The sequence below is a fragment of the Podarcis erhardii genome (assembly GCF_964252035.2).
Source record: "Podarcis erhardii genome assembly, chromosome: 1".
Classification (NCBI taxonomy): domain Eukaryota; kingdom Metazoa; phylum Chordata; class Lepidosauria; order Squamata; family Lacertidae; genus Podarcis; species Podarcis erhardii.
The window spans coordinates 52,457,562-52,481,384 of NC_138497.1; the positions used below are offsets into that span (position 1 = coordinate 52,457,562).

The 23,823-nt window shown below is 41.9% G+C and overlaps 1 protein-coding gene across 1 annotated transcript in view; it reads right to left on the reverse strand.

The window, feature by feature from the left end:
- Positions 1-14,600: 14,600 nt before the first annotated feature.
- The window catches only part of LOC309327377 (transmembrane protein 263-like), a 300,700-nt gene continuing 291,477 nt past the window's right edge, over positions 14,601-23,823 (reverse strand). Inside the window, exon 3 of the mRNA XM_081836604.1 lies at positions 14,601-15,745. Coding sequence (XP_081692730.1) covers positions 15,471-15,745 — 275 coding nt within the window. The 3' untranslated portion in view covers positions 14,601-15,470. The remainder of the gene's footprint in view (positions 15,746-23,823) is intronic.

Consider the following 23,823-nt stretch of genomic DNA (forward strand, 5'->3'; position numbering starts at 1 on the left):
ACCGGAACACTCACTTCCAGGTTTTGATTGTTCAGGAGCTGATTTGTTTGGGAGCCAAGGCATTCGAGATCCAAGGTACAATTGTATTGAGCAGGAGAAGACAAAGGAGGTGCCTCTTTTTAGCAGCAGGAAGAGCAGTATGGCATGCTGGGGTGTGGGCATGCATGTGTGTAGGGAAGGGAGTTGTGTTCCCACCGTAGCCTTCCTGTCCCTCGCCTCCCGCCTCCTTGTGAGATGGGTAGTCCTCATGAAGACTTGCTGGACTTTGAGCCAACTGGTTTAGGCTTGAGCTGAAGTTTTATATGTGTTGGCATGATCTTGGCTACTGAATCAAACCTGTGGTTGTTGGATTGTTGGAAGTGGGCATCTGAAGAGCAGTTAACGGGGGTTAAGGGTAAGGGTTGTACATGCTACATTGTTTGTGATAAATAATGGGACTGATGGGGGCAGTAAGTGGAATTACAATATTCAATGGGCCAGAAGATTTGGGGGGGGGGGGCGTTTCCAGGTAGGAATTGGAAGCATGCAAATATTTAAGGTTTTAGCTATTTATTTTTATTATTAATCCCAGAGGACCAGGACCATTGGTTTTCTGTCAAAAAGAAAATGTGTTCCTTATAACCTTCTGCATTTTACGGTCTTCTGATCTGCATTCCAAAGGTAGCTGTCTTAGAGTCCTGAGACTGAGGTGTAATATTTCTCCATGACAATGAAACTACGTTCTTGGAATGTTTCTGTGTCTCCTCATTTCTGACGCTGTGACCAAGATTTTAGTTTGGGACATTACACACCAAGACCACCGTGTTACCTACCATGCAAGCAAACATGAATGCATCTTTTGTATAAAGCTTCAAAAAGATTAGACATCTTTTGATTAATTAAAAAGGAGTGCCTGATTAACTGGGCAGCAGATTTTGGGGTTTTTTTTTTTTATAATGTTGATTATTTTTGCATGTAAGTACTTTCAGATCCCTGGGTAGTAGATCTCTCTGCAGAAGAAGTATTTCTCCTTTATCACACACATGAGTGTGTCATCTAAAAACAAAGAAGAATGCCTTTTCTTTGGAGGGTTTATTCATATGCAGATTTAATTGATTAATCAATCAATTAAAATGTATATAACTAATTCACTACAATTTATTTTTTTGAGTGACAGCCCTAATTTTGTAAACTGAAAAGGCCTTGGCACAAATAAATGTCAGTCTTTACTACTACATTTGTGTTAACTGCAGAGCCATTTCCTGTTCCCAAAGTGGAAGAGATAAGAAGGTGAGAAGCACATGCACTCATGTAAGAAGCTCCATACCAGCTGCCTGCCCAACACCAACAAGCCTTATATTTATGGAGCCTTATGTATACAGCATTTCTTCCCCAACAGTACTAGTGGCTATTTGCTTGCCTGACACCCTTCTCAGTGGTCATATTTGCTTTATTTTAAAATTGATGCAGACAAAATTGATGCAGAAATTACACAAAAACTATCTAAAACAACTTTTTATGAACAAGAGTTATTTGATGGTCAGTGATCTCCAATGCCAATTGAAAAGAAAATGACAAATTAGCTATGCCTAAAACCAAACAATATGGACTGTGGATTAACTCAGATGTTTGCCTTTGCCCCCCCTAAAAAACAAACAAACTTTAAAAAAAAAAACCCTTACATTTTCTGTCGGGTCAACTTGTCTTGGAAGTTTTTAACCTCACCTTGTAGTATCTGGCATAGATCTTGTGCTTGAAATATCAGCCCTTGTTTCATTGTACTGTGATCTTGCTGGCATCTATGGCATTATTCACCTTGTTTGGGCCTGCTGTTTACTTCTGATGGGCTACAATAGAAAAGTCTTTTTGGATGCAGCCAGGAGGTCGTTACTCAGTGTAAGAGTTTAGAGCAGGCTAGAAGAGTTCCGCGTTAGAACCAGTCTAGATTTTAGCTTTGCAAAAAGGATTGGCATTCTTCTTGCAAGTTTCCCACTGCCCTGCCTTACTATATCTTGGGTGGGGGCAGAAGAACACTCACCAAGGCACTTCTCCACCCACAACTCATGCCAACGGTAGCTACTAGAGTAGGATTGGGGGAATCCCACTCCATGGTATCCAACTGCATGGCTAATGTTGCTCCACTGTGCAGCTGGCAGGAGGAAAACTAACTACTGAATCATCAATCTGCATGGTGAAAGGAATGTCAAGAGACTGGCTTTGAGCTGCAGTCCAAGAAGACACCTGAGAGTTCAGTGCAACTAGATATAATGAAAGTCTCATGGGTTGGACGGAGCAGGTGGGCAGTTTCCAAACTGCTCATAAAAGCACAGTAGACTTCCATAGGCTCTCAGCCTCTATCTTGAGGAGTTATTTCCACTTGGAGTTGTGATAAATCTCCCAACAGAATTCCAATACTGAGTCAGTGCGCCATGTATCTGTGGGAAGAAAGTCATTAGGCGCTGGTATCGGCTGCCAAACGTAGGGAAGGGAGACTATGCAGTTCCGTTAATTTTTCTTCAGTGGCCTTTGAAAGGGCAGGGACATCAATTGCCGCATTGCATACCCATCCCGCTGGGGTGGTTTCACAAGGTGCCCCCCTAGCCTGAAAGATGAAAACCCATTTTAAGTGGGGATGGCTGTGAAAGGTCACTGGAAAAATGAGTTTGGTGGCCTCTCCTCTGGGCTTGTAGAGAAATGAGTGGAGCATTATAAATCATCTCCGCTGTCAAGAGAGAGATGGAGCTGGAAACCTCTCAGGAGAATGAAGAGGAAGGAAGTTGCCTACCCCCCATCCTTTCAGGCACTTCAGCACAGTGTTTGTTAATTGCCTGAATGTGTTTGATTGGTACAGCTGAATGTTGTTTGTACAACTTCCTAGAAGTCCATGTGGCAGCTGCAGACAATGCTCAGCTGTGCCCATTCCACATAAAACACTCATGGTACAAAGACAAACAGCACTGAGGATAAGTTTCATACCAGGACTTGTACAAATCATCCATATTGATGAGGGGGAGGATCTAAAGGACTGAATACAGACCTCCAGGCCTCTCTATCTGGTCCTTGGGACTCTTCCCTAGGCCACACCCTCTTCCAAGCCACAACTCTGCTTCCCAGGCCACATATCCCATTGACCCTGCTCTGCATGCTTCTGCCTAGCTGGACTGTATCTCTGATCTGTGATGGTGCCTCTTGCTTGCCTGGATTGGGAGGTATGTGTGCATGTAGGCACCTCTGGCTTTTGTGCAGCTGGAATGTAGCCTGCTGTGCAAAGGTCAGTGTCCTAGCCATGGCTCCACCCACTTTGGGGTCTGGCCCCACCCACCACTGGCACATGATGGCTCTCAGAAGATTGTCAGTGTGGCTTATGAATTGAAAAAGCTTCTCCATCCTAGTGCAGATAAGGTGTGGTGGGAAATAGGTGAGGGAGGGGGTAAAATCTGCATTTAAAGCTGAATCTATTAAATTCACGCTTTATATGAAAACCAAACCACAGCCATATGTTGAAATGCACACCTCTCTGAATTTTGCGGTGCAGTTCTCCAACCAGTGTTTACAAAAATGCATACATGTGGGGCAAGCATGCATAAAAAGGAATGTATCATTGAAAGTAACATACAAAAATGGGGGAAATGCTTGCAGAAAAGTGCACAATAGTTAAAACTGCACCCACAATAGTGTCTGTTAGTATAAATGTGCACTAAAAAAAAAACAACTCTCTTGAAAATTAGCATTTTTTTACATTGCTGCAGAAATGTAGAGAACCAATTTTAAGATTGGAAAAACGAGAGAACCAAAACTGACCCATTCTTTCACCCCTAGCTTTTCTACAGCCTAGGAAACAGGAAGCTGCCTAATACCATGTGAGACCATTCTAGCTCAATATTGTCTACAGTGGCTGCCAGCAGCTCTTTGGGATTTCAGACAGGGATCTTCTCTAGCCCTGGAGATGCCAGGGGTGGAACCTGAGACTTCCTGCATGCAGGCACAGCTCTTCAGCCTCTCACAGTGACCGGCATTCCAAACATCACTATTAGTCATTTTGGTACCAACCTGATCTGTAGGAGGAAAGAAAAGGGTTTCTAGAACAGCAAGGGTTGCAAATTCCTCAACAAAGCTGGACACCACCTGTTCAGCTTCAGAGGCCAAACTCTGCATTAATAAAACACGTCAATAGCAGAATCCTATGCCTGTTTGCTTGGAAGAATGTTCAAATGGGCTTACTCCCCAGGTAAGTGTGCATTATGTTGCAACCCAGCCCTTCCTATGCAGGCCTTGGCTACTGATGCACCTTGAGAATATTCTCTTCTGAAGTAAATAAATTACTTGATTGGCCCATTATTGTTTACTCAAGCAAATTAATCCTTTAGCACGCATCTTCCTGTAGCCTAGTTACTTGGTAATAGGGCTCTTACAAAACCTTTATTGGCTGGATTGGGCTGCTTTATGCAGGCACAGAGAAATGCTAAGTATCCCATAGTAACTTATTTCCTGCAATTCATTTCAAGCTGCATTGAAGCTTTAAGAATGCTCCTTATTGTCTTAACAGTGCTGTGCCCTTGGCCCCCCAAAAAGGAGCCAGATTTTGCACAACAGAAACAAAAATTGTCTGTCCCATCAAGCAGATTTGCTCTCAGTTCTGGCATAGCTTATTCTACTCCCAGGAACCTGTGGTTTTCAAATAATTTGGGTTTTTTTCCCCTAAAAAGGATCATTGTTGTGGGAAAGAGGATAAAAGTTGGCTGCCTTGCCAGGGGACAGTAGCCATATGGAAAATATAGCAATATGGTGTTTGAAAATTAGTAACCTGGGGGACATCAGCTTATTTGTGAAGTACTCTTGAGATAAGGAGTAGTAGGGAGACAATGATCAAACCCAACGAGGGGGGTGCAATATTCACATATTTCAGCAACTTTTCTGAAATGAGATGAAAGTGTTCACTTATGCAGAGAAAGGGTACTAGTTAACTGGAAAGCATGGTCGTCACTCTTAATTGGCTGTGTTTGTCTTCAGCGATATCATCAAGTAGCCAATTCTGAATTGCTATGTAACACTGTGATGTCATCATGTTCTGTATATATCACCTGATTAGTTAATATTATTCAAGGAAGAAAGCAGGGAGATATTGCCCTGGGGCAGCAGTGGCAAAGAAACAGTGGCGTTGAACAATTGCAAATAGCACTGTAAAAGATAGGGGGTAAGTTTGAAAAAATAGGCATTTCACTACACCACAACTCATTTATTTGTTTTCTTGTTTGTTTGTTTACTTTGTTAGCTCTATCACTGCTTTCTCTGCAAACTGCAACAGAGGAACATAATCATAAACATACATTTTTCCTGGTTTTACACACACACACACACACACACACACACACACACACACACGTTTTATATATAAAACAACACACTTCTCTGTCTCTCTCTCTCTCTCTCTCTGTGTGTGTGTGTGTGTGTATGTAAAAATCTATCTATATCTATCTATCTATCTATCTATCTATCTATCTATCTATCTATCTATCATCTATCTATCTATCTATCTATCTATCTATCTATCTATATCTATCTATCTATATCATCTATCTATCTATCTATCTATCTATCTATCTATCTATCTATCATCTATATCTATCATCTACCTATCTACCTATCTGTATGTGAAATTACCTGCAGCAAATATCATGGACATCTACCAGATAAACGCTCCTGAATTATGATCTCATTAGTGGTGAGTGCCATGCTATACCCCAACTTCTTGTATACCTCCATTTTATGAACACGATTTTCTTTAGAACTCTTTAGCACTTGAGTGCTCCTTCACTATAGCTTACAAGAGTGAGAATGCTCATGTAGTCCTTTAAAAATAAGTGCTGGGTGAAAATCAAGGATCCCCCCCTCCATTTCTGTAGCAGTGCACCACCTGTTTGTGGCTTCCCCCACTTTAATTCTCTCCCGCTGACTTCCAGCATCTCAAGCTGAACTGCACAACGTCTGTGTTTAATCATAAGAAGGCTACCCCTTTACAACACAGCAAACCCCACAGCGAGGCTCTCCACCCACACTGTTCCTGCTTATTTCCTTTAGTTGAAAACAAGGATCAAACACTAAACAAGGGGGTTATATCTTAAAAATTTATTATCTTCCAAATATAGAAATGAATATTCACTGAACTACACAACAAAACAAACCCATGCTCCAAACAAAGTGGGTGGGGTGGAGCAGTGTCTATCAAAACCTAGAAATAAACTGCTTATGTTTTAGTAATGAAGAACCGACAGTCACTTGCCTCCCTGTTGTTCATGCTTCCTCGATCTAAAGGGTGCTGTGGGTGGTAGAACTGAAGAGGCAACATCAGTTTCAGCTGGGTGATGTTTTTCAAGGTTGAAATTCTTGAAAGAATGGAGGGGATTTATTTGACAGCAGAAATTGAGAACCCTTGATGGAACCCCAGATTCTTAAGACCAGTACTGGTCCAAGATGAATCTCAACGCTCCAGTTTCAAAAAGACTTCCTGGAGCAGACATCAGTTCCTGCTTTCATCTAGCCCCTAAAATTATGACACACGACATGCTGAAAAAATATGCTTCACCTTGCTACATTTTAGGACTTGCCTACTTAAGACCCTTTTCACACAAGATGCAGAAAGTGCCTTTCAACCATAATGTGCTGCTGTTGTAGCACATTATGGATCAGAATTGTGGGAAGAGTTCCTCTGAGCATGTCAGGCCTATCAGCTAAGCTGCTGCCAGAGCCTATTCTGAATTAACAGAGGCTTTGATTCCATTTAGTTAAAACAGAGGCACAGCCAAAGAAAGAAACTGAAGATGTCCTACTCACTCTCACAAGTATCCTATGACTTGGAATGAGCTGCAGCTACTGTAAATTTGACCCAAGGCAGGGGATTGCCTAAGCTCTTTCTTTCTTTCTTGGCTGTGACCCCTTAGCCTGGTATAATGAAACCAGTGCTTGTTTTATTCCAGTGAACCATGGAGCACTGCTAGTAAACTACTGTAGCAGTGAGATAGGATACTTTGCTTCCTACGAGGGTTCTTCATCCTACCCGGGGGCAAGGGACCAGAAGAAAAACATATCAAGGTGTTCATGATGCCTGGCCAAAAGTGGCTGGGGAAGCTAGCTATAAAAAGGTGCCCTGACGGCTCTTTAGGGTCCAGAGAATTCAACTTGGGGCAGTTCAGTCACAATGGGCATACAATTCTGTGTGGTCAGGGGCAGAACCAGAAGAACCCTCATGGCTTATAGCATCACAGGCTGTTTTCAAGGGAGAACAATGAACAGATACCAACAGAGCTAAACCAGCCATCTTGGGCTCTGCAAATTGCAGAAGACTACTCAGTTAAACACAGGTAGGCATTCTGGTGTCAGATGGTATTGCGATAAAGCAACCAAAAAAGGCAGGTATAACAAAATAAAACAGAAAGGTTGAAAGAGAAAAGAAATTTCCTCCAAGGGGAACTACATGCTGCCATGATGCGGAATGAAGCAAGCTTTAGATACTGGTCACGCTAATGGTGCCTGTGAAGATATCGTTTTTTTTTTTTTTTTATAAATATTTATTAAGGTTTTTTTTTTAAAATATAAATGCACACATAAAACAATCTTACTTTTATAACAACAAATTCTTCACTTCTTTGGACTCCCTCACGTCCCCCTCTCCCATTTACATCATTAAAAAAAAAAAAATTTTTCCAAACAAATTATCAACTTGTTTACAATCTCATGTCCACACATTCCAATATGATTTAACACTTTTTCCAATAAAATTTTTATATTTTCTTTAGTCTCACTTATCATCAAATTTAAATCTAGTTTAGTGGTGGCCAGTTTTTTATAATCTAGCATCCTTCTTAACATTCAAACAAATTACAATGTTTTTGTAGATACATCTTGAATTTCTCCCAGTCTTCCTCCATCTTTTCTTCTCCCAGGTCTCGGATTCTGCCAGTCATCTCGGCCAGTTGCATATAGTCCATCAGCTGCATCTGCCACTCTTCCAGTGTGGGTAAATCTTGAGTTTTCCAATTTTTTGCGATGAGAATCCTTGCTGCCGTTGTTGCATACATGAAAAATGTTCGATCCTTCTTTAACACCTTCTGGCCGACAATACCCAGAAGGAAGGCCTCTGGTTTCTTAGTGAAGGTATACTTAAATACCTTTTTCAGCTCATTGTATATCATTTCCCAGAAGGCCTTCACCTTAGGGCATGTCCACCAGAGGTGGAAGAATGTTCCTTCATTTTCTTTACATTTCCAACATTTATTGTCAGACGAATGGTATATTTTGGCAAGTTTAACTGGGGTCATGTACCATCTATATATCATTTTCATAACATTTTCCTTCAGAGCATTACATGCAGTGAAGTTCAACCCATTGGTCCACAACCTTTCCCAGTCCTCGAACATAATGTTATGCCCAATATCCTGTGCCCATTTTATCATAGCCGATTTAACCATTTCGTCTTGTGTGTTCCATTTTAGCAGCAAGTTATACATTCTAGATAGTACCTTGGTTTTGGGTTCTAACAATTCTGTTTCTAACTTCGATTTCTCCACCTGGAACCCTAACTTTTTGTCATTTTTAAAAACTTCTTTAATCTGAGCATAATGTAACCAGTCTCGCACCTTATCCTTCATTTTCTCCAAACTCTGCAATTTCCAATTGTCTCCATCTTTTTCTAATAATTCCCAATATTTTGGCCATTTGGCCTCCATATTGGGTCTTTTTCGGGCCTTAGCCTCCAGAGGTGAGAGCCACCTTGGAGTTTTGTTTTCCAATAAGTCTTTATATTTCGTCCAGACATTGAACAGTGCTTTCCTGACAATATGGTTCTTAAAGGCCTTATTGATCTTAACTTTGTCATACCATAAGTATGCATGCCAACCAAAAGCATTGTTAAAACCTTCCAAGTCCAGCACGTCAGTGTCTTCGAGAAGTAGCCAATCTTTTAGCCAGCAGAAAGCTGCGGCTTCATAGTACAACTTTAAGTCTGGCAGGGCAAAGCCACCTCTTTCTTTCGCATCTGTTAATATCTTAAACTTAATTCTGGGCTTTTTGCCCTGCCAGACAAATTTAGATATATCTTTCTGCCACTTCCGGAAGCACTCCGTTTTGTCCACAATCTGTAATGTTTGAAACAAAAACAACATTTTTGGCAATACATTCATCTTAATAGCAGCAATTCGGCCTAACAAAGAAAGCTTCAATTTTGTCCAACTATCCAAGTCTCTCTTAATTTCAGACCAACATTTTTCATAATTGTCCTTAAATAGACTCAGGTTTTTTGCTGTTATGTTTACCCCTAGGTATTTTACTTTTTTAACCATAGTTAGTTCTGTTTCTCTCTGAAACCTTTCCGACTCTGTATCTGTCAAATTTTTTCCCAACACTTTAGTTTTCTGTTTATTTAATTTAAATCCTGCCACCCGACCAAAATCCTGTATCAGTTGTAATACTCTTTTCGTACTAGATTCTGGCTCCTGCAGAGTCAAAACTAGGTCATCTGCAAAAGCTTTCAATTTGTATTGTTTCGCTCCGACCTGAATCCCTTCCACCAACCGGTCCCCTCTGATCAAGTTCAAGAGCACCTCCAGAACCGAAATGAATAACAAAGGGGAAATCGGGCAGCCTTGTCGTGTTCCTTTTTCAATTTTGAACTCTTCTGTAACCACATTGTTAACTATCAGTTTGGCCTTTTGTTCTGAATATATTGCGTCAATCCCATTCTCAAACCCCCGTCCCACTCCCATTTCATTCAAATTTCCCTTCATAAATTTCCAAGAAATATTGTCAAAGGCCTTCTCCGCATCTATGAAAATTAACACTGCTTTTGTATTTATGTCTGTTTGCAAAAGTTCCAAAACGTCAATAATGTTCCTAGTATTTGCAAACATATGTCTACCTGGGAGAAAGCCTGCCTGGTCTTTATGAATTACTTCATTAAGCACTCTTTTGAATCTACTTGCCAAAATGTCTGCAAATATTTTGTAATCCACATTCAAAAGGGAGATGGGACGATAGTTTTTGAGTTGTGTCTTTTCAGCTTCAGATTTTGGTATCAATGTGATAAAGGCTTCCTTCCACGATTCCGGCGCCTTCTTCCCTTCCATAATTTCATTACAGACCTCCATCATTGGTTGGGTCAGATAGTCTTTTAATGTCTTGTAATACTTGGAGGTCAAACCGTCTGGCCCTGGAGATTTGCCCAGTTGCATGTTCTGAATAGCTTGTTCAATCTCTTGTTGTGTTATTTTGTTGTTCAGGATTAATCTGTTTTTTTGTGACAACTTTGTTAATCCATTTCTTTCCAGAAATTGTTTAATCTCAACCTCATCTTGCGGCCCTTGGGTGTATAATTTTTTAAAGTATCTCTGGAAGCACTTTCTAATTTCCATGGGGTTCTGGATATTTCTTCCTTCAATTTCTAGGTTTGTAACTATATTTAATTTCTGTCTCTTCTTCAACTGCCAAGCTAGCAGTTTTCCACATTTATTTGCCGATTCAAAAGTTTTTTGTTTCATTAATTTAATCTTCCATTCTATTTCTTGGTTTATCAATTTAGAATATTGGGCTTGATATAGTTTAATTTCTCTCAGAATCGGCTGTGACTTCGGGTTTGATCTTAATTTCTTCTCCAATTCTTTAATTTTCTGCAAAATCTTATCTTTCCTTTCATTTTGTGTTCTTTTCTTTACAGTGTTCTGTTGTATCAAGAACCCCCTCATCACAGCTTTGCTTGCGTCCCAGATAGTTCTTTTTTCCACCGTAGTGTTCATATTTATTTCAAAATAATCCTTCAAGGTTTTTTGGGCCTTCTTGACAATCTCCTGATCTCTAAACAAGCTATCATTCATCTTCCATCTAAAGGAGCCGGTTGGCAATAGTGTCATATCCATCTTCAGCGCATTATGGTCGGAGCAGGTCTTTGGGCAGATTTCCACTTTTCTGACCTTGGGTGCCAGACCTCTAGATATCCATATTTGGTCGATTCTTGTCCAAGTCAGTTGGGCTTCAGAGAAGAATGTTCCCTCTCTTCCCAGGGGGTTCTTAGTTCTCCAAATATCAATCCAGTCCATATTGTCAGCCATTTCAAAAAAGTCTTTGGTAGTCTGCCGTCTTTTGTAACGTTTTGATTTTGTGACTTATCCATGTTTGTCGATACGACCCCATTCATATCTCCCATCATAATGATGTTGTTGTAGTCCAGATAGTCCAGCATAGTCTCATGCAACTTCTTGTAAAATTCCGATTTCCCGTCATTTGGTGCATAAATTCCTAATATCAGAATCTTTTCTCCTTGGTGTTGTATCTCAATTCCTAATATTCTTCCATGTTCATCTTTGAATAAGAATTTAGGTGACAGGCTCTCTTTTGCATATATCACCACTCCTCGCTTCTTTACTCTGTCCGAAGATATAAATTCTTGGCCAAGTCTTTTGTTTATTAACACCTTTCTATGGAGCCTAGTCACGTGTGTTTCTTGTAAGCAGATAATATCCAATTGTTCTTTTTTTAGTATATGAAAAATTTTCCTCCTTTTTTCCGGGATATTGCAGCCATTAATGTTCCAACTCAAAAGTTGCAGAGACATCCTGAATAAATCTGGTTATTTTTCAAGGGGTGGTATCTTGTTCAGAGAATCTTCAGAGTCCAAGGGTGCAGATGCCTCTGGTGTTTCAGGCCCTGGAAGTTGATCAATTCCTTTGTGAAGGTCCTCTCCGTATACGTTCAGAAATTTATCTCTATCTTCCGATGTTCTGATTTTGATCTTCTTCCCTCTAAAGGTAAAAGATAGTCCTTGAGGAAATTCCCACCTAAAGATGATTGAATTCTTCCTTAGTAGTCTTGTCAACTCCAAATAGTCAGATCTAAGATCTAGCAGTTGTTTAGGAATATCCTTGTAGATCTCAATTCTTTTGTCCAAAATGTCCAGTGACTTTCCGTAGTGTAGGCCCAAAATCTTATCCCTTTCCTCCTTTGACCTCAATATTATCAAACAGTCTCTGGGCTTCTCTTTCTTTAGAAGTCTTCCGAGCCTAAAAGCTGAAACAATTTTAAAGTCCTTTTCCTCTAAACTCCAAAATTTGGAGAATTCTTTAGTCAGAAACTCAGCTAGGTTGCCTTCTTCCACTTCTGGTATTGCTCTTATCCTTAAATTGCTCTCCCTGTTCCGCAGTTCAAGCATGGACAAATAGGTCTGATGTTCGCCTACTTGCTTGCAGAGTGGTCTTACCTCTTGTTCTAAATTTTCAAGTTTTTGGCTGGTATCTTCAGCCAATTTCCGATTTTCCCCTGCAGCCTCCTTCAATTCTCCGATTGCTTGAGTATTCTGTGCGACTTGTCCAGATAATTTATTTAAACATTCTATGTTCTGCTCAATTTTATATGTTTGCTCATCAGCTTTCTTGTCCAAAGATTCTACTTTCTTATCCAAAGATTCTAATTTTTCAAAAATTTTCTCTAAAATAGTAGTGCTTGCCCCTGAGGCCATATCTTCCAGTTGTAATTCCTCAGTTTCTCCCTCCCCTGCCCGTGGCAGAGAAACAGTTTCGACCTCAGAGGGCAAAGTAGGCACAGATGATCTACGTGCCTGTGAGGCTGCGGTTAAAGTTGTCAAAGTTGTTTGTTTAGTTCTTCCTCTCCTTCTTGTACCACTCATTCCAAAGTTATCTAAAATTCAAGGTCAAGCTGAGTTGTTCCCATGAGAAAGCCCCGGCACAGATGGTCACAGTCAATAAGGGGCCGGGAAAAAGAAAGTAAAGTAAAAGTCACTGTTATAAGTCCCAAATCCTCTAGGGGGAGTTTAAAATATTTCAGGGAAGAAATCAATTTCAGTTAAAATAAAGTCAAATTTCTAAGTCCAAGAACCTTCAATAAAAAGATTTTTCAGCAGAGTTAAGGTTTAGTGCAACAACAGTATTTCTGATGGTGTAAGCTGGTAATCCAAATGCTTCAAAGTAACAAGTTCAGACTCTCTCAGATTGTTTCAAAGTTCAGATTCAAAGTATCCAAGCTGCAAACTGCAAGCTGACAGCTCAGTTTCTCAGGCAGTTCCAGCGCCTGGGGTTTTTAGTTAAAATGTAGCTCCAAAGGGAGAAAGATTAAAATATAACTAAAATTCATAAGAGTCCAGCACATGAGGTTATTTATTCCACTTAAAATAAAGTTCAATGGGTGCTCAGATCAAATAGTTTAAAAGGTCTCTCTTTGCCTCCACTCTTCCACGCTCTTTGCGTTCAAGTTCAATGGGAGCGGAAGACGGACTTCCTGTTTTTCGTCAATCCGCTTTCAGCCAAATTTAATATTTTAAAGTCCCGAATTACATACAGTCCGTTGTTTACTCACGGGTTGTTGTTTTTAAAGCATAAATTTCAGGAAGAAAGGTCAGCGCTCACTGGCAACAGCTACGCGGCTTCACTCCGCCGATTGCGGAACGACCCACAGCGCCGCAGCCTCCTCCGCGATCCGGAGCCCCTTACGAGGCTCCCTCAACGTTTCGGTGGCCGCTTCTGGCGCCCGCCGGGTCCCGGGACCGCAGGCTTCTGCTACCTGCGGTTTTCCGTTTTTGGGTCTCCGCTGCGCCGTAGCGGACGACCCTTTCTCGTGCGGAGCTTCCCTTCCCGTTAGGAAAGGGCAGCCATTACCTGTGAAGATATCGTAGTCAAGCAAAGCGGCAAAGAATCTTCAAGAGGTGGAAACCAGAATGATCCCAGCATCCAGGATATGAATAAAACATGTCTTCTGAATCTACTTAAGTCTGCTCCATTTTAAGTATCCAAAGATCAACATCCCTTTCATGAAAGAACCATACACAGAAAAGGACTGAAAGGAGACAGAGCATCTCGGGCACCAGTCTTAAGGACACATAACTGGAGGTAAGTCCCATTGAAGTCACATGGATTTACTTCCGCACAAACAGCTTAAGGATTGCAGGAGCAAAGTTTGGTCACTGGCCAAACTGGCAAAGTAGAAGTGGGGGAAAGAAAGGGTTTAAAACATGAGCATGGTTTACACTTTCTAAGGGTACAAGAGAGCATTGCCTAAAACATTTCATGTTGATGGTATCCCTGCCTGGTCAATGAACCAAAACAAAATTTGAACAACCTCAATTACAAATTGCTGAATTTGTCAGGAATAATGTGCAGATTATTTACGGGCAGGGTCACACCTCAGTTTTCATGGCTTTAATTATTAGAAAACTGATCCAATGCTTACTATATATGATCATAAAACACACTATAAACATTCTTTCTCTCTATTGCACATAGTTAAAATCCTACAATGCCAGGAAAGGCAGAAGTAATTTAAAACAAGGAACCTTTTTCATTCTAACTAGGTGTACCTGTGGATAGAAGTGGGCTTGTGTGAGAGAGATGAGGAGAAAATTGATGTTGTTATCACCATCATCAGCAGTACGATTTATATTTATTCAAGGCCACTCAATAACTTGGTTGCCTTGGTGCCTCATAAACATATATATTCTTTCCTCTGTTGCACCTGTGGAATGGTTGGATGCCCTTATTCACAGCATCTCTGCTTCAGGTTACATTTACGTGGTTACATTTACGTGGACAGGTCCCATACAGCCCTTCCCCCCCTTTTCCCCCAAGACCTCTAGTGAACTACAAACCATTAAATACAAAAAATAGGACTAGGGTGACCAGATTGGCAACCTGGAAATTATTTTACCACTGAAAGTTGTTGATGTGTCTAGTAAGGATTGTGGCAGGAGATTCCCACTAGTGGCTGCTGAGGGAGTTGCAAGGAGGTAGCAAGAGCTGGCTCTGTCAATCCTGCACAGGTTCAGACACCTGCTGCCTGTCCAGATGCCTGGGCATGGGGATGCTGTCTTCAGTGAGCCACATGGCCAGTTTGCAGTCATGCACTGTACTACACTGATAGTCACGCCCTTTCTTGCTGCCTCATGTCTCTCTCAGGCAAGGATGTGGACCCCTCTGCCCATCAGCACTTCTCCAGCCCCACATCTCACTGATGGCTTTAAGGAAAGAAGAAACTCCAGGTGACCCATTGGTCAACCCTACCAGGATCATATCTGTGTCTCCTACCGGGAAACAGCTCTATGCTTGAGTTTTCTGTCTAGTGTGTCCAAACAGATGGAGCACAATGCTCACAACTGAAGCTCCTACATAGCCTCTCATGGGGTGAATGAAGTTCTCCTACGTTAAGGTTACCAGACGTCCCCCATTCCCGGGGACAGTCCCCAGATTTACAAATCAGTCCCCATACAAAATCAATTGAAGTTGAAAAGTGTCCCCGGATTCATTGAAAAAAATCTGGTAACCTTATCCTATGTGGGATGGTGTGTGAGTGTGGTTGGTTGTGACTGTGGGCTCCAAGCTAAAAAACTGAACCTCAGCCATGGCTAGGAGGTCTGCTCTCCCTTGTATGTGTTTGTGATCCAAAACAAAATGGTATTGCAGTGAGGAAGGTCAGGGACTAAGTGATCTGTCAGAAGGAAGGGTCTAGTCAGCCTTGTCCTTCTTCTTTGTGGTGAAAGGGACTTTGCTGGCCACTGCACTGCCAACAGCTCCCACGCCACTGGTCATTGCTGAGACACTGCCCTTGACTAGTCCAACGCTGGCTGTAGGGATGCTGGTGACTGCTGTTTTGGTGAGTTCAAAGCCTTTGCTACCAACCCAAGCCACTCCCCCCACGGCTCCTCGGGTGATGCTGTACAGGCCTCCTGCCACTCTCCAGATCACGCCAGACTGTGGCTGTGGGCAGTCTTTCCTAAGGTCTGAAAGATACAGAGACAAAAGAAAAAGAGAAATGAGTTAGATGCTTTTCTCCTGGTCGCTCTGAGCGATTTCAGCATTGTAGGATGTTTCACTGCCAGACGGTGAAAAGGTCAACGTGTCTCAGTACTTGGCCTCACTCCTTCAGCATACATCAGTAGCATACTTAGATGATGTTCTGACCAGCCAAGAGAAATTCATGATGGGACACACTAAAACTAAATGGGGAGCTTGTCCAATCCCTGTACTAATAAGAGCTCCCTTCATCATGACAGATACTGGGAGGAAGAACCGTGAGGTACTTTCAAACCTTGCTCGAAAGGATTTTAATTAATGTATTTGAGAGGTTTCTAGATGCTGCTTTGTCGCAATTTATCATGCTGAGTAAATCACAATAGAACTGAAAATAACAATAAAGCCATACAATGCCAATCTAAATATATATCGTATTACCAAAACCAGCACAAAACAAACAAAATGCCTAACATAGCATAGTCATACTAAACCCAGAGCAGTCTAACATTAAGTCACGGTAAAAATGTGAGTCTTAAAAGCATGTATGGAACTATCGAGAAAAGGAGCCTGCCTGACCTCATATGGAATCACATTCCATAGCTGTAGAGCCACTGCTCAGAAGACCCTGTTCACGTGGGGGAGTGTGGGAGGAGAAGGGGGGAAGTCAATGCTGGATTACCAAATAGGCAGAGTAGCCATCAGCCTATGGGCTCTTTTAGGGGCCCCATAACAATGGATCGAAATAATATTGATTTGATCTTGAAATTGGTTTATTAAAATTGTTGGTTGGTAAAATAATAAAAAAGTATTAGGAGATAATTTGCAAGCTCCTCCACCAGAGATTTTGACTGCCATGGGGCCTCCACAGGGTTTCATCTGGGACTGGGGGAAGTCCCACTGTGCTAATAGGACTCATTACACTGGCTGCTGCTAGCATACCTACTTAGCTGAATACAGCCCTTGGCACTGCCTACTGTGTGGATTACACTGCTATGTGATTTGGTAATTTGCAGTGCATATATGATATCCACTGTGCTGTAGATTGGGTGTGACATTCCTTGACTACAGCCTGCTTACAGCAGCCTAGGTCAGACATAACACTAAGGGAAGCCATGGCTTAGCACCAATGAGGAAATGTGTTGGTTCCCAAAGAGAACATGGCCTCTTTGCTACTACTCCAGGTCTCCAGCTTCCATGCTGCTGTGAGCTAAGCTCTGGCTTGTCCTAGTATGATGTCTAAACCCAGACAAACCCAGTTCTGGATAATAGAAATGGAAATTCTTTTGACTAGTTTAAAATTAGACAACTCATGAGGTCAATACAGAAATAAGCAGTTTTTCTCCCATAAGGAAGGATATAATTTTAATTTGTAAACAGTGGCTTGGTTTGGGAACTACCTGCATGGAATCTAGCTTGCCAGATATTGTGTGAAAGAGGTTTGTTTTGCTCCCTGAGTATGTAATTATGCTTACCTGAAATATACCAGTGACACTCTTTTTTTGGGAACTATTGTAATGCTAAATACCTTCCGCTGACAAAGCCCTTTCCAACTCCAGATAAATCAGTATTTTGACTGCTTTTGTGGTCTTCTTTATTTTCTTAAAAGTCTGATTTCATATTCTATTCTGCTTTCTCTGCGTAAACCCTTCTCTTTCTTTCTTTCTTTCTTTCTTTCTTTCTTTCTTTCGCCTTGAGTTATTTAAAAGACCTTACCTGCTAATATACATATCTGCTTGGCACGATGCTATTTGGATACATTAGCCAAGACTATGCAGTAGCAAGATAGGGATGTCTCCCTGTTTTAAATGAAAAATGTGTATAGACTTCTGCGTCAGCCTCAGGTATTTCATTTTCATGTGTGTTGAAGAAGCTTGCATCTATCTACCTAGGGGGCAGTAACTCTGGATAACTGCAGGTTATCCTAAAAATACCAAAACGTCAACCCAAAGTTGATAAAGGGCTACCTGAGAAAAAATATACTGTATGGAAGCACTCAAAAGGATGGAATGGCTAGGTTGTCACCAATGGAAGCTAAGGCTCTGAAAAAACTCAATATGGAGGCAAATTGGCCGAAATATTGGGAAATTTTGGAACAAGAAGGAGATAGATTAAAACTGCAGAGTTTTGACAAACTAAAAAATAAAGTACGAGATTGGCTTCATTATTATCAAATAAGGGAGGTTTATAACTTGGACAAGAAAATTGGCTTTCAGGTGGAAAAATCAAAATTGGAAACAGAATTGTTAGATCCTAAAACTAAGAATTTGTCAAGAATGTATAACTTGCTATTGAAATGGAATACACAGGATGAAATGGTTAAATCTGTTATGATCAAATGGGCACAAGATGTTGGACATAACATTATGATGGCTGACTGGGAAAAGTTATGGACCACAGGTATGAAGTTTACGGCATGTAATGCCTCTTGAGAGAATATAATGAAAATGATTTACAGGTGGTAGTTGACACCAGTCAAGCTTGCAAAAATTTATCATTTGCCTGATAATAAATGTTGGAAATGTAAAGAGATTGAAGGTACATTCTTTCACCTTTGGTGGACATGCCCAAAGATTAAGACCTTCTGGGAGATGATCTATAATGAAATGAAAAAGGTATTTAAATATACCTTCCAGAAGAAACCAGAGGCCTTTCTCTTGGGCATGGTCGGCCATTTGGTGCGAAAGGAGGATAGAACTTTTTTTTATGTACGCCACAACAGCAGCAAGAGTACTCATCGCGAAGTATTGGAAAACACAAGATCTACCCACCCGGGAAGAATGGCAGATGAAGGTGATGGAATACATGGAACTGGCTGAGATGACCAAGGAGAAGAGTTGGTGGAAGAAGATTGGGAAAAAAAAGTTTATCTTCAAAAATATTGCAAAATTAAGGATTGTTAGAATGATGTTGGGAAAAGAAAATTACATGGCTTTAGCAGAAATGACATAAAGGATTAAGTAAAAATGAATTGGTGAAAGAGAGAATGTAAAATTATAGTATATTAAGACAAATTATTAAGATAAAAACAAGGTTGGAAGGATTTGCTGAAATAACAAATTGAATTAGAATACAAAAATGGGAGGTGTGAGGAGGTCAAGGAAATAAGGAAAGGAAAGAAAGCTATGTAAAGGTTTGATCTGTTCTTCTTTAATTGTTTGTATTTTTTCTGTCTTTTTTATTTTTCTTTTTTCTCTGTTTTCTCTTTGTAATCTTTAAAATTTGAATAAATATTATTTAAAAAACAAAAAAACAAAAACAAAAGGATGGAATGGCTCAACCACTTTGCGTGAGGCATGTCAGCACTCAAATCTTTCTGAGAGGAACAGAAGTGGGGACATTCTTTTCAGCCCAAGGGCAACCTTCTGGGGGGTCACAAACCAGGGTTGTGAAGCACCAGAAACAAAAGTGGGCAGAGGAACGAATATAATTTTTGCCTTGGTACAGTAGATATGTTTGTAGCATATTCACACACTTCTCCAACCCGTTGAGCAAGAATCACCATCAAAGTTCAGTGACACATTCCAGAAAGACAAAAACACTCAATGTGAAGCAAGGCTGGTGAGGGGAAGTAGCCCAAGGAAAGAGGGTGTGTGGTCTGAGAGAGTTCCAACAGCTATATAGAGGTTCCTCACCCCATAGTAGAAGGGAGGGCTGCCTGGTTTTTAAGCAGAGATTGTGGCCATTTATCTCAAAGCTGTGCAGTATTGGATATGCAGCTGCTGCCTTAAATACCCCTCTGTGCTCCTGGCTGCTTCACTCGCCCTCCTCTCCCACCTGCTACTGAGAGCAGCATTTCTGTTTTGCAGGCAGAAGAGGAAGCCAGGTGAACAGCATGTGGGGTAAATGATGCAGAAGGACAGGTGCCATCTCTGCAGCAGGACCTCCTATTTGGAAAGGTGACATGCTCTCACCAGGTGTCCCTAGGAGGTTCTTCCCCTTCAGCTTGAATGCCTTCTTCTATGCATTCTCTCTGTTTTAAAATGGCCACTCATGGATCTGAGGTCGCAGTACAAAAGCTGCATCCTGGGTGTCACCATTTTTGTAAGATTGCACACTTTAAGGATGGGGAATAAGCCATTCCAATAAATCCCCAGTGTGCTCAGGTGCATTTGGGATGGCTCTCTCTCCTGGGGGTGGGGGTGGGCTTCTCTTGAGTCAGGAGGACACATGAGAAGTGGGGATTCTTCAGATCTTGTTGGACTATGGCTCCCATATTTCCCAACCTCTGCCTACACTGGCTGGGGCTGATGGAAGCTGGAGTCCAATAGTGCCTGGAGGGCAGCAGGTTTTCCATCCCTGCATTAATCTGGCAACCAGTTTTAGTACCAGGCATTACTCTGTTACATTGGAAGGAATATTATTATTATTATTATTATTATTATTATTATTATTATTATTATTAAAATTTGTACACCACCCTTTATCCGCAGATCTCAGGGCAGTGCACAACATAAAATTACAATGTAAAAACCACAAACCACATAGTAAAAAGAACAACAACAAACCAATATGAATATGAGCACTTGAGCAGGCTTTTGCACACTCTCTGCTGAATAACCACAGTGATCTGGGATGAGGTGCTGCAGCTTCCATACAGATTGGGACCTTTTTCTCCTCAAAGAAATAATCATGCACTGCTCTCCTCTGGAGAATTACAGAGGTTTTTCGCCCTCACGCCCACTCCGTGGAGAATGCTGATCACCACTGCCCGGTTTAAATTCAGCCGTGTGTGTATGTGTTTATGTGGGGCTTCTAGTGGGACGTGCTTCCTGTGTCCTGGGCACTGAGGAAGCCGCAGTGATGAATGGTGCCCTGCTGAAAGCCTGCATAGTGATGTGACATAATGGTGCCTCTCCACACAGCCCAGGCCAGAGGCCCTGTCAGAACTAGTCAGCTCCTTGGCAAGGAGAACCACAGTTGCCCTGTTAGAGTCCTGAAGAGCGAGCCTCTCGGGAGCTGAACAGAGACATCCTTAAGCACCTTTTACAGTCCACAGATCACACACGGCCGGAATTCCCTGTCACAGACAAAAGCGGAGTCTGAGAAAAACAGCTCAGTGGAAAGCATCCTGTTCCCAGCCATGTCCAGGGAGGTGTGTGTGGGGGATATGAATAGGCCGTGGGTGTCCAATCAGATGCTGTCAGCATCTCACCCACCACACTGACCCTGGCCAGGAGTGTCTGCAGAGAACAGCTCCCTGTATGTGGTTGGTGCTTGCTTGGCTACTCTTCCTTCTCTCTGAACTCCAGACGTCAACAAGCTCCAGGCTGTGCTTGTGGAGGAAGCCTGCTGCTGCAATGTGCTGGTTAGTCACCATTCCTTTAAGAGGATTCTTCTTTCTCAACAAGTTGCTGGCTTAGCTGAAAGGAATCCAGGATGTTTGTTCTTCCGAACATAATTAATATGCCAGGAAAAACTGACAGTTCAGCTCAAAAACAACACACCACCTTTTGACGTCTCTCCACCCCCTTTTTTATTTTCAGCAGCGATTGAATTTAATATTGATTCTGGCAGTAGATTTCCTCAGCTCGTGAGCAAAGGGCTTGCAAAACACCAAAAAGCAGGCACTGAATAGATAATGGAATCGCAGGATCTTGGGATGCTTCACAGGGTGCTTGGAGATGTCAGAGCAACAGCTTCTGGGCAAAACCTGCCCACCTCACACTCTCATCCTTGCTTGTATCTGCAAGTGTGGTGCAATGGTTGGAGTGTAAGGCTAGGACTTGGGTTCAAATCCCCACCCAGCCATTAAGCTCACCAGGTGACTTTGGGCCAGTTACCATCTCGCAGCCTGGTCTACCTCCGAGGATTGTTGTGAGGATAAAATGGGGAGGGGGGAAGCATGCATGCCACCTTATTTATAAATAAATAAGTAAACTAAATCTGTTTTAGCAGGCACCCATTATGTGAGCCTTTGGGAAGAGACCACCACTTTGTTACTTGCAGGGGACTTTTTGGTAGATTGTACAGTATTGCACATTAAAAACAGGACTCTTGAAGCCATGGCCTTGTGAAGATGGCTGGGAGGAGTAGTGGTTCTCAAACTATCCATATATACCCCTATAGCAGACTGGCACCCACAGCTACTAGAAGAACATGGAGCAAGGTGAAGTCACAAGGCTCAGGTTTTGTCCAACATAAAATGAGCTTCATCTCTACATCAAGACATTTAAGCATTGTTTTGAGAGTTTAGTTTTCCAAATACAAAGCGGTCCGCAGGTTGAATATATGCAAAGTGCTTTCTAGGATTCAGGTCAATGCATGTATCACCATTGAACGATTGAGCAGGAAATGGTTGTGTGAATCTAGCCTCAGTCTTGTCTTTTGGATTTAAAGCTGCCTGGGTTATTGATGTCTCTTCCTGCTGCCCTAGTCTGGCAGCTGTAGGCAGCTTCCAAGTTCCAAGGCTTGAGCAATATACTAATATAGCATTTCCTGCTCAGTCAACACAAATTAGCCCTTGGACTTGGCAGTAGCTGGCTGTTAGTTATAGCTACTGCAGTCCTGAAATGTTCCACACAATCGGTCAGCCTATTTCACCAATCACTTCAGGCCATCTACATTGCCATTTTATAGGGAGAGGTTGGTACTAGTGCCTAACTTCCCACAGTTGCAGGCCCAAGTTATTTTTGCCCCAGCACTGATGTGGAAAGTCAACATGCACTTCTGTGTGTACAGCTTACTTGTCACTATGGGAAAATCTGTTTCTTGGACTGCATCACTTCAGAATGCAGATGTGGGGGCCTCACACAATGGTGAGCAAGTATTATTGTTTAAAAACTCAACAAAGAAACTTATCGCACCTTAAGGGTCAAACTATTTATTATGGCTTAAGCTTTCATGGACTAAAGTCCACTTCATCAAACTCCAGTTCGTGAAAGCTTATGCCACAATGAAGTTGATTAGTCTTTGATGCGCTATAAGACTTGTGGTTATTTTTTCTACCACAGATGAACACTACCATCTGGTAGTTGACCCTTCTCCCTGATATTTAGTTATGTATTTTTTCTACAAAGGAGTTTTTCTTCCTTCAAAGGAGCATTCAGTCATGTGAGTCCCCCCAGTGGCAGCCTTTATCACTTCAGTGAGGATCAGGCCTGCAACTGAGCTGGGGGTTGGAAACAGGAAAAATGGCACCACCTCCAAAATCGTCGTGCCCAAACCAAGCTTCATAATGCTTTGTAGTTAGCCTGGCTCTGCTCAAAAGCAGTAAAGGGAAAACAATGGCAGTCATTATTGTTCTTAACAGCTTAAGTGCCTGTCCAAGACATTTTAGTACCTGAGGCGGACCACAAAATGGTGCCTCCCTTCCCACCAGGAGAGAAGGAGCACCGAGGCTGGGGAGGGGATAAAGCTCTACCCAGAGATCTACTGCCCCTGTGGATCCTGCCATCCAAGGCGGCTGCCTCACCTTGCCTCATGGGTGGGCCAGGTTGGCTCATATCTACATCTAAAGGATTTTGGATTGGAAAACAAAAATTAAAAACATTCACACAGAGGCAATAACACTGGTTCTCTGTATGGCAGGGGCCTTCTAGATGTTGCTGGATTCCAGGTCCCATCAGCCTCAGCTTGCATGGTCAGTAGTGTCCAGGGTTGACAGGAGTTGTAGTTCAGCAACAGCTGGAGAGCCACAGGTTCCCCATCCTCTTGCAAGGGCATACAGAGAAAGAGGAAATTATCTGTTTCTGACATGGCCACCATCGTCCTCTTTGTTCACAAAGCATAGAAGTAATTTAATAGGTTTTTTTTTTTTAATGGCATGAGAATTTTCAGAGGAAAGAGCCATGGCTACTCCAGAAAGAAAGCAGAAAGGGGGAAGAAGCACTGTTGTCCAATTGGCTGGAAAGTGTGTTAGGCTAGGAGTGCTTCCTTCACTGCAGCAAACACTCCCTGACTGTCTCTACTCAGCTGGTCTCCAAGAACTGCAATAAACCCCCGTAGTAAGCTGTCATGTAAGATAAGCATCAGATTTACAGTGCAAATTAGTCTCTCAGACAATGGAGTGAGCTAAGCATTTTGGTGGCATGGAGGAGCCCAGATTGAGAAAGAGATACAGACAGCA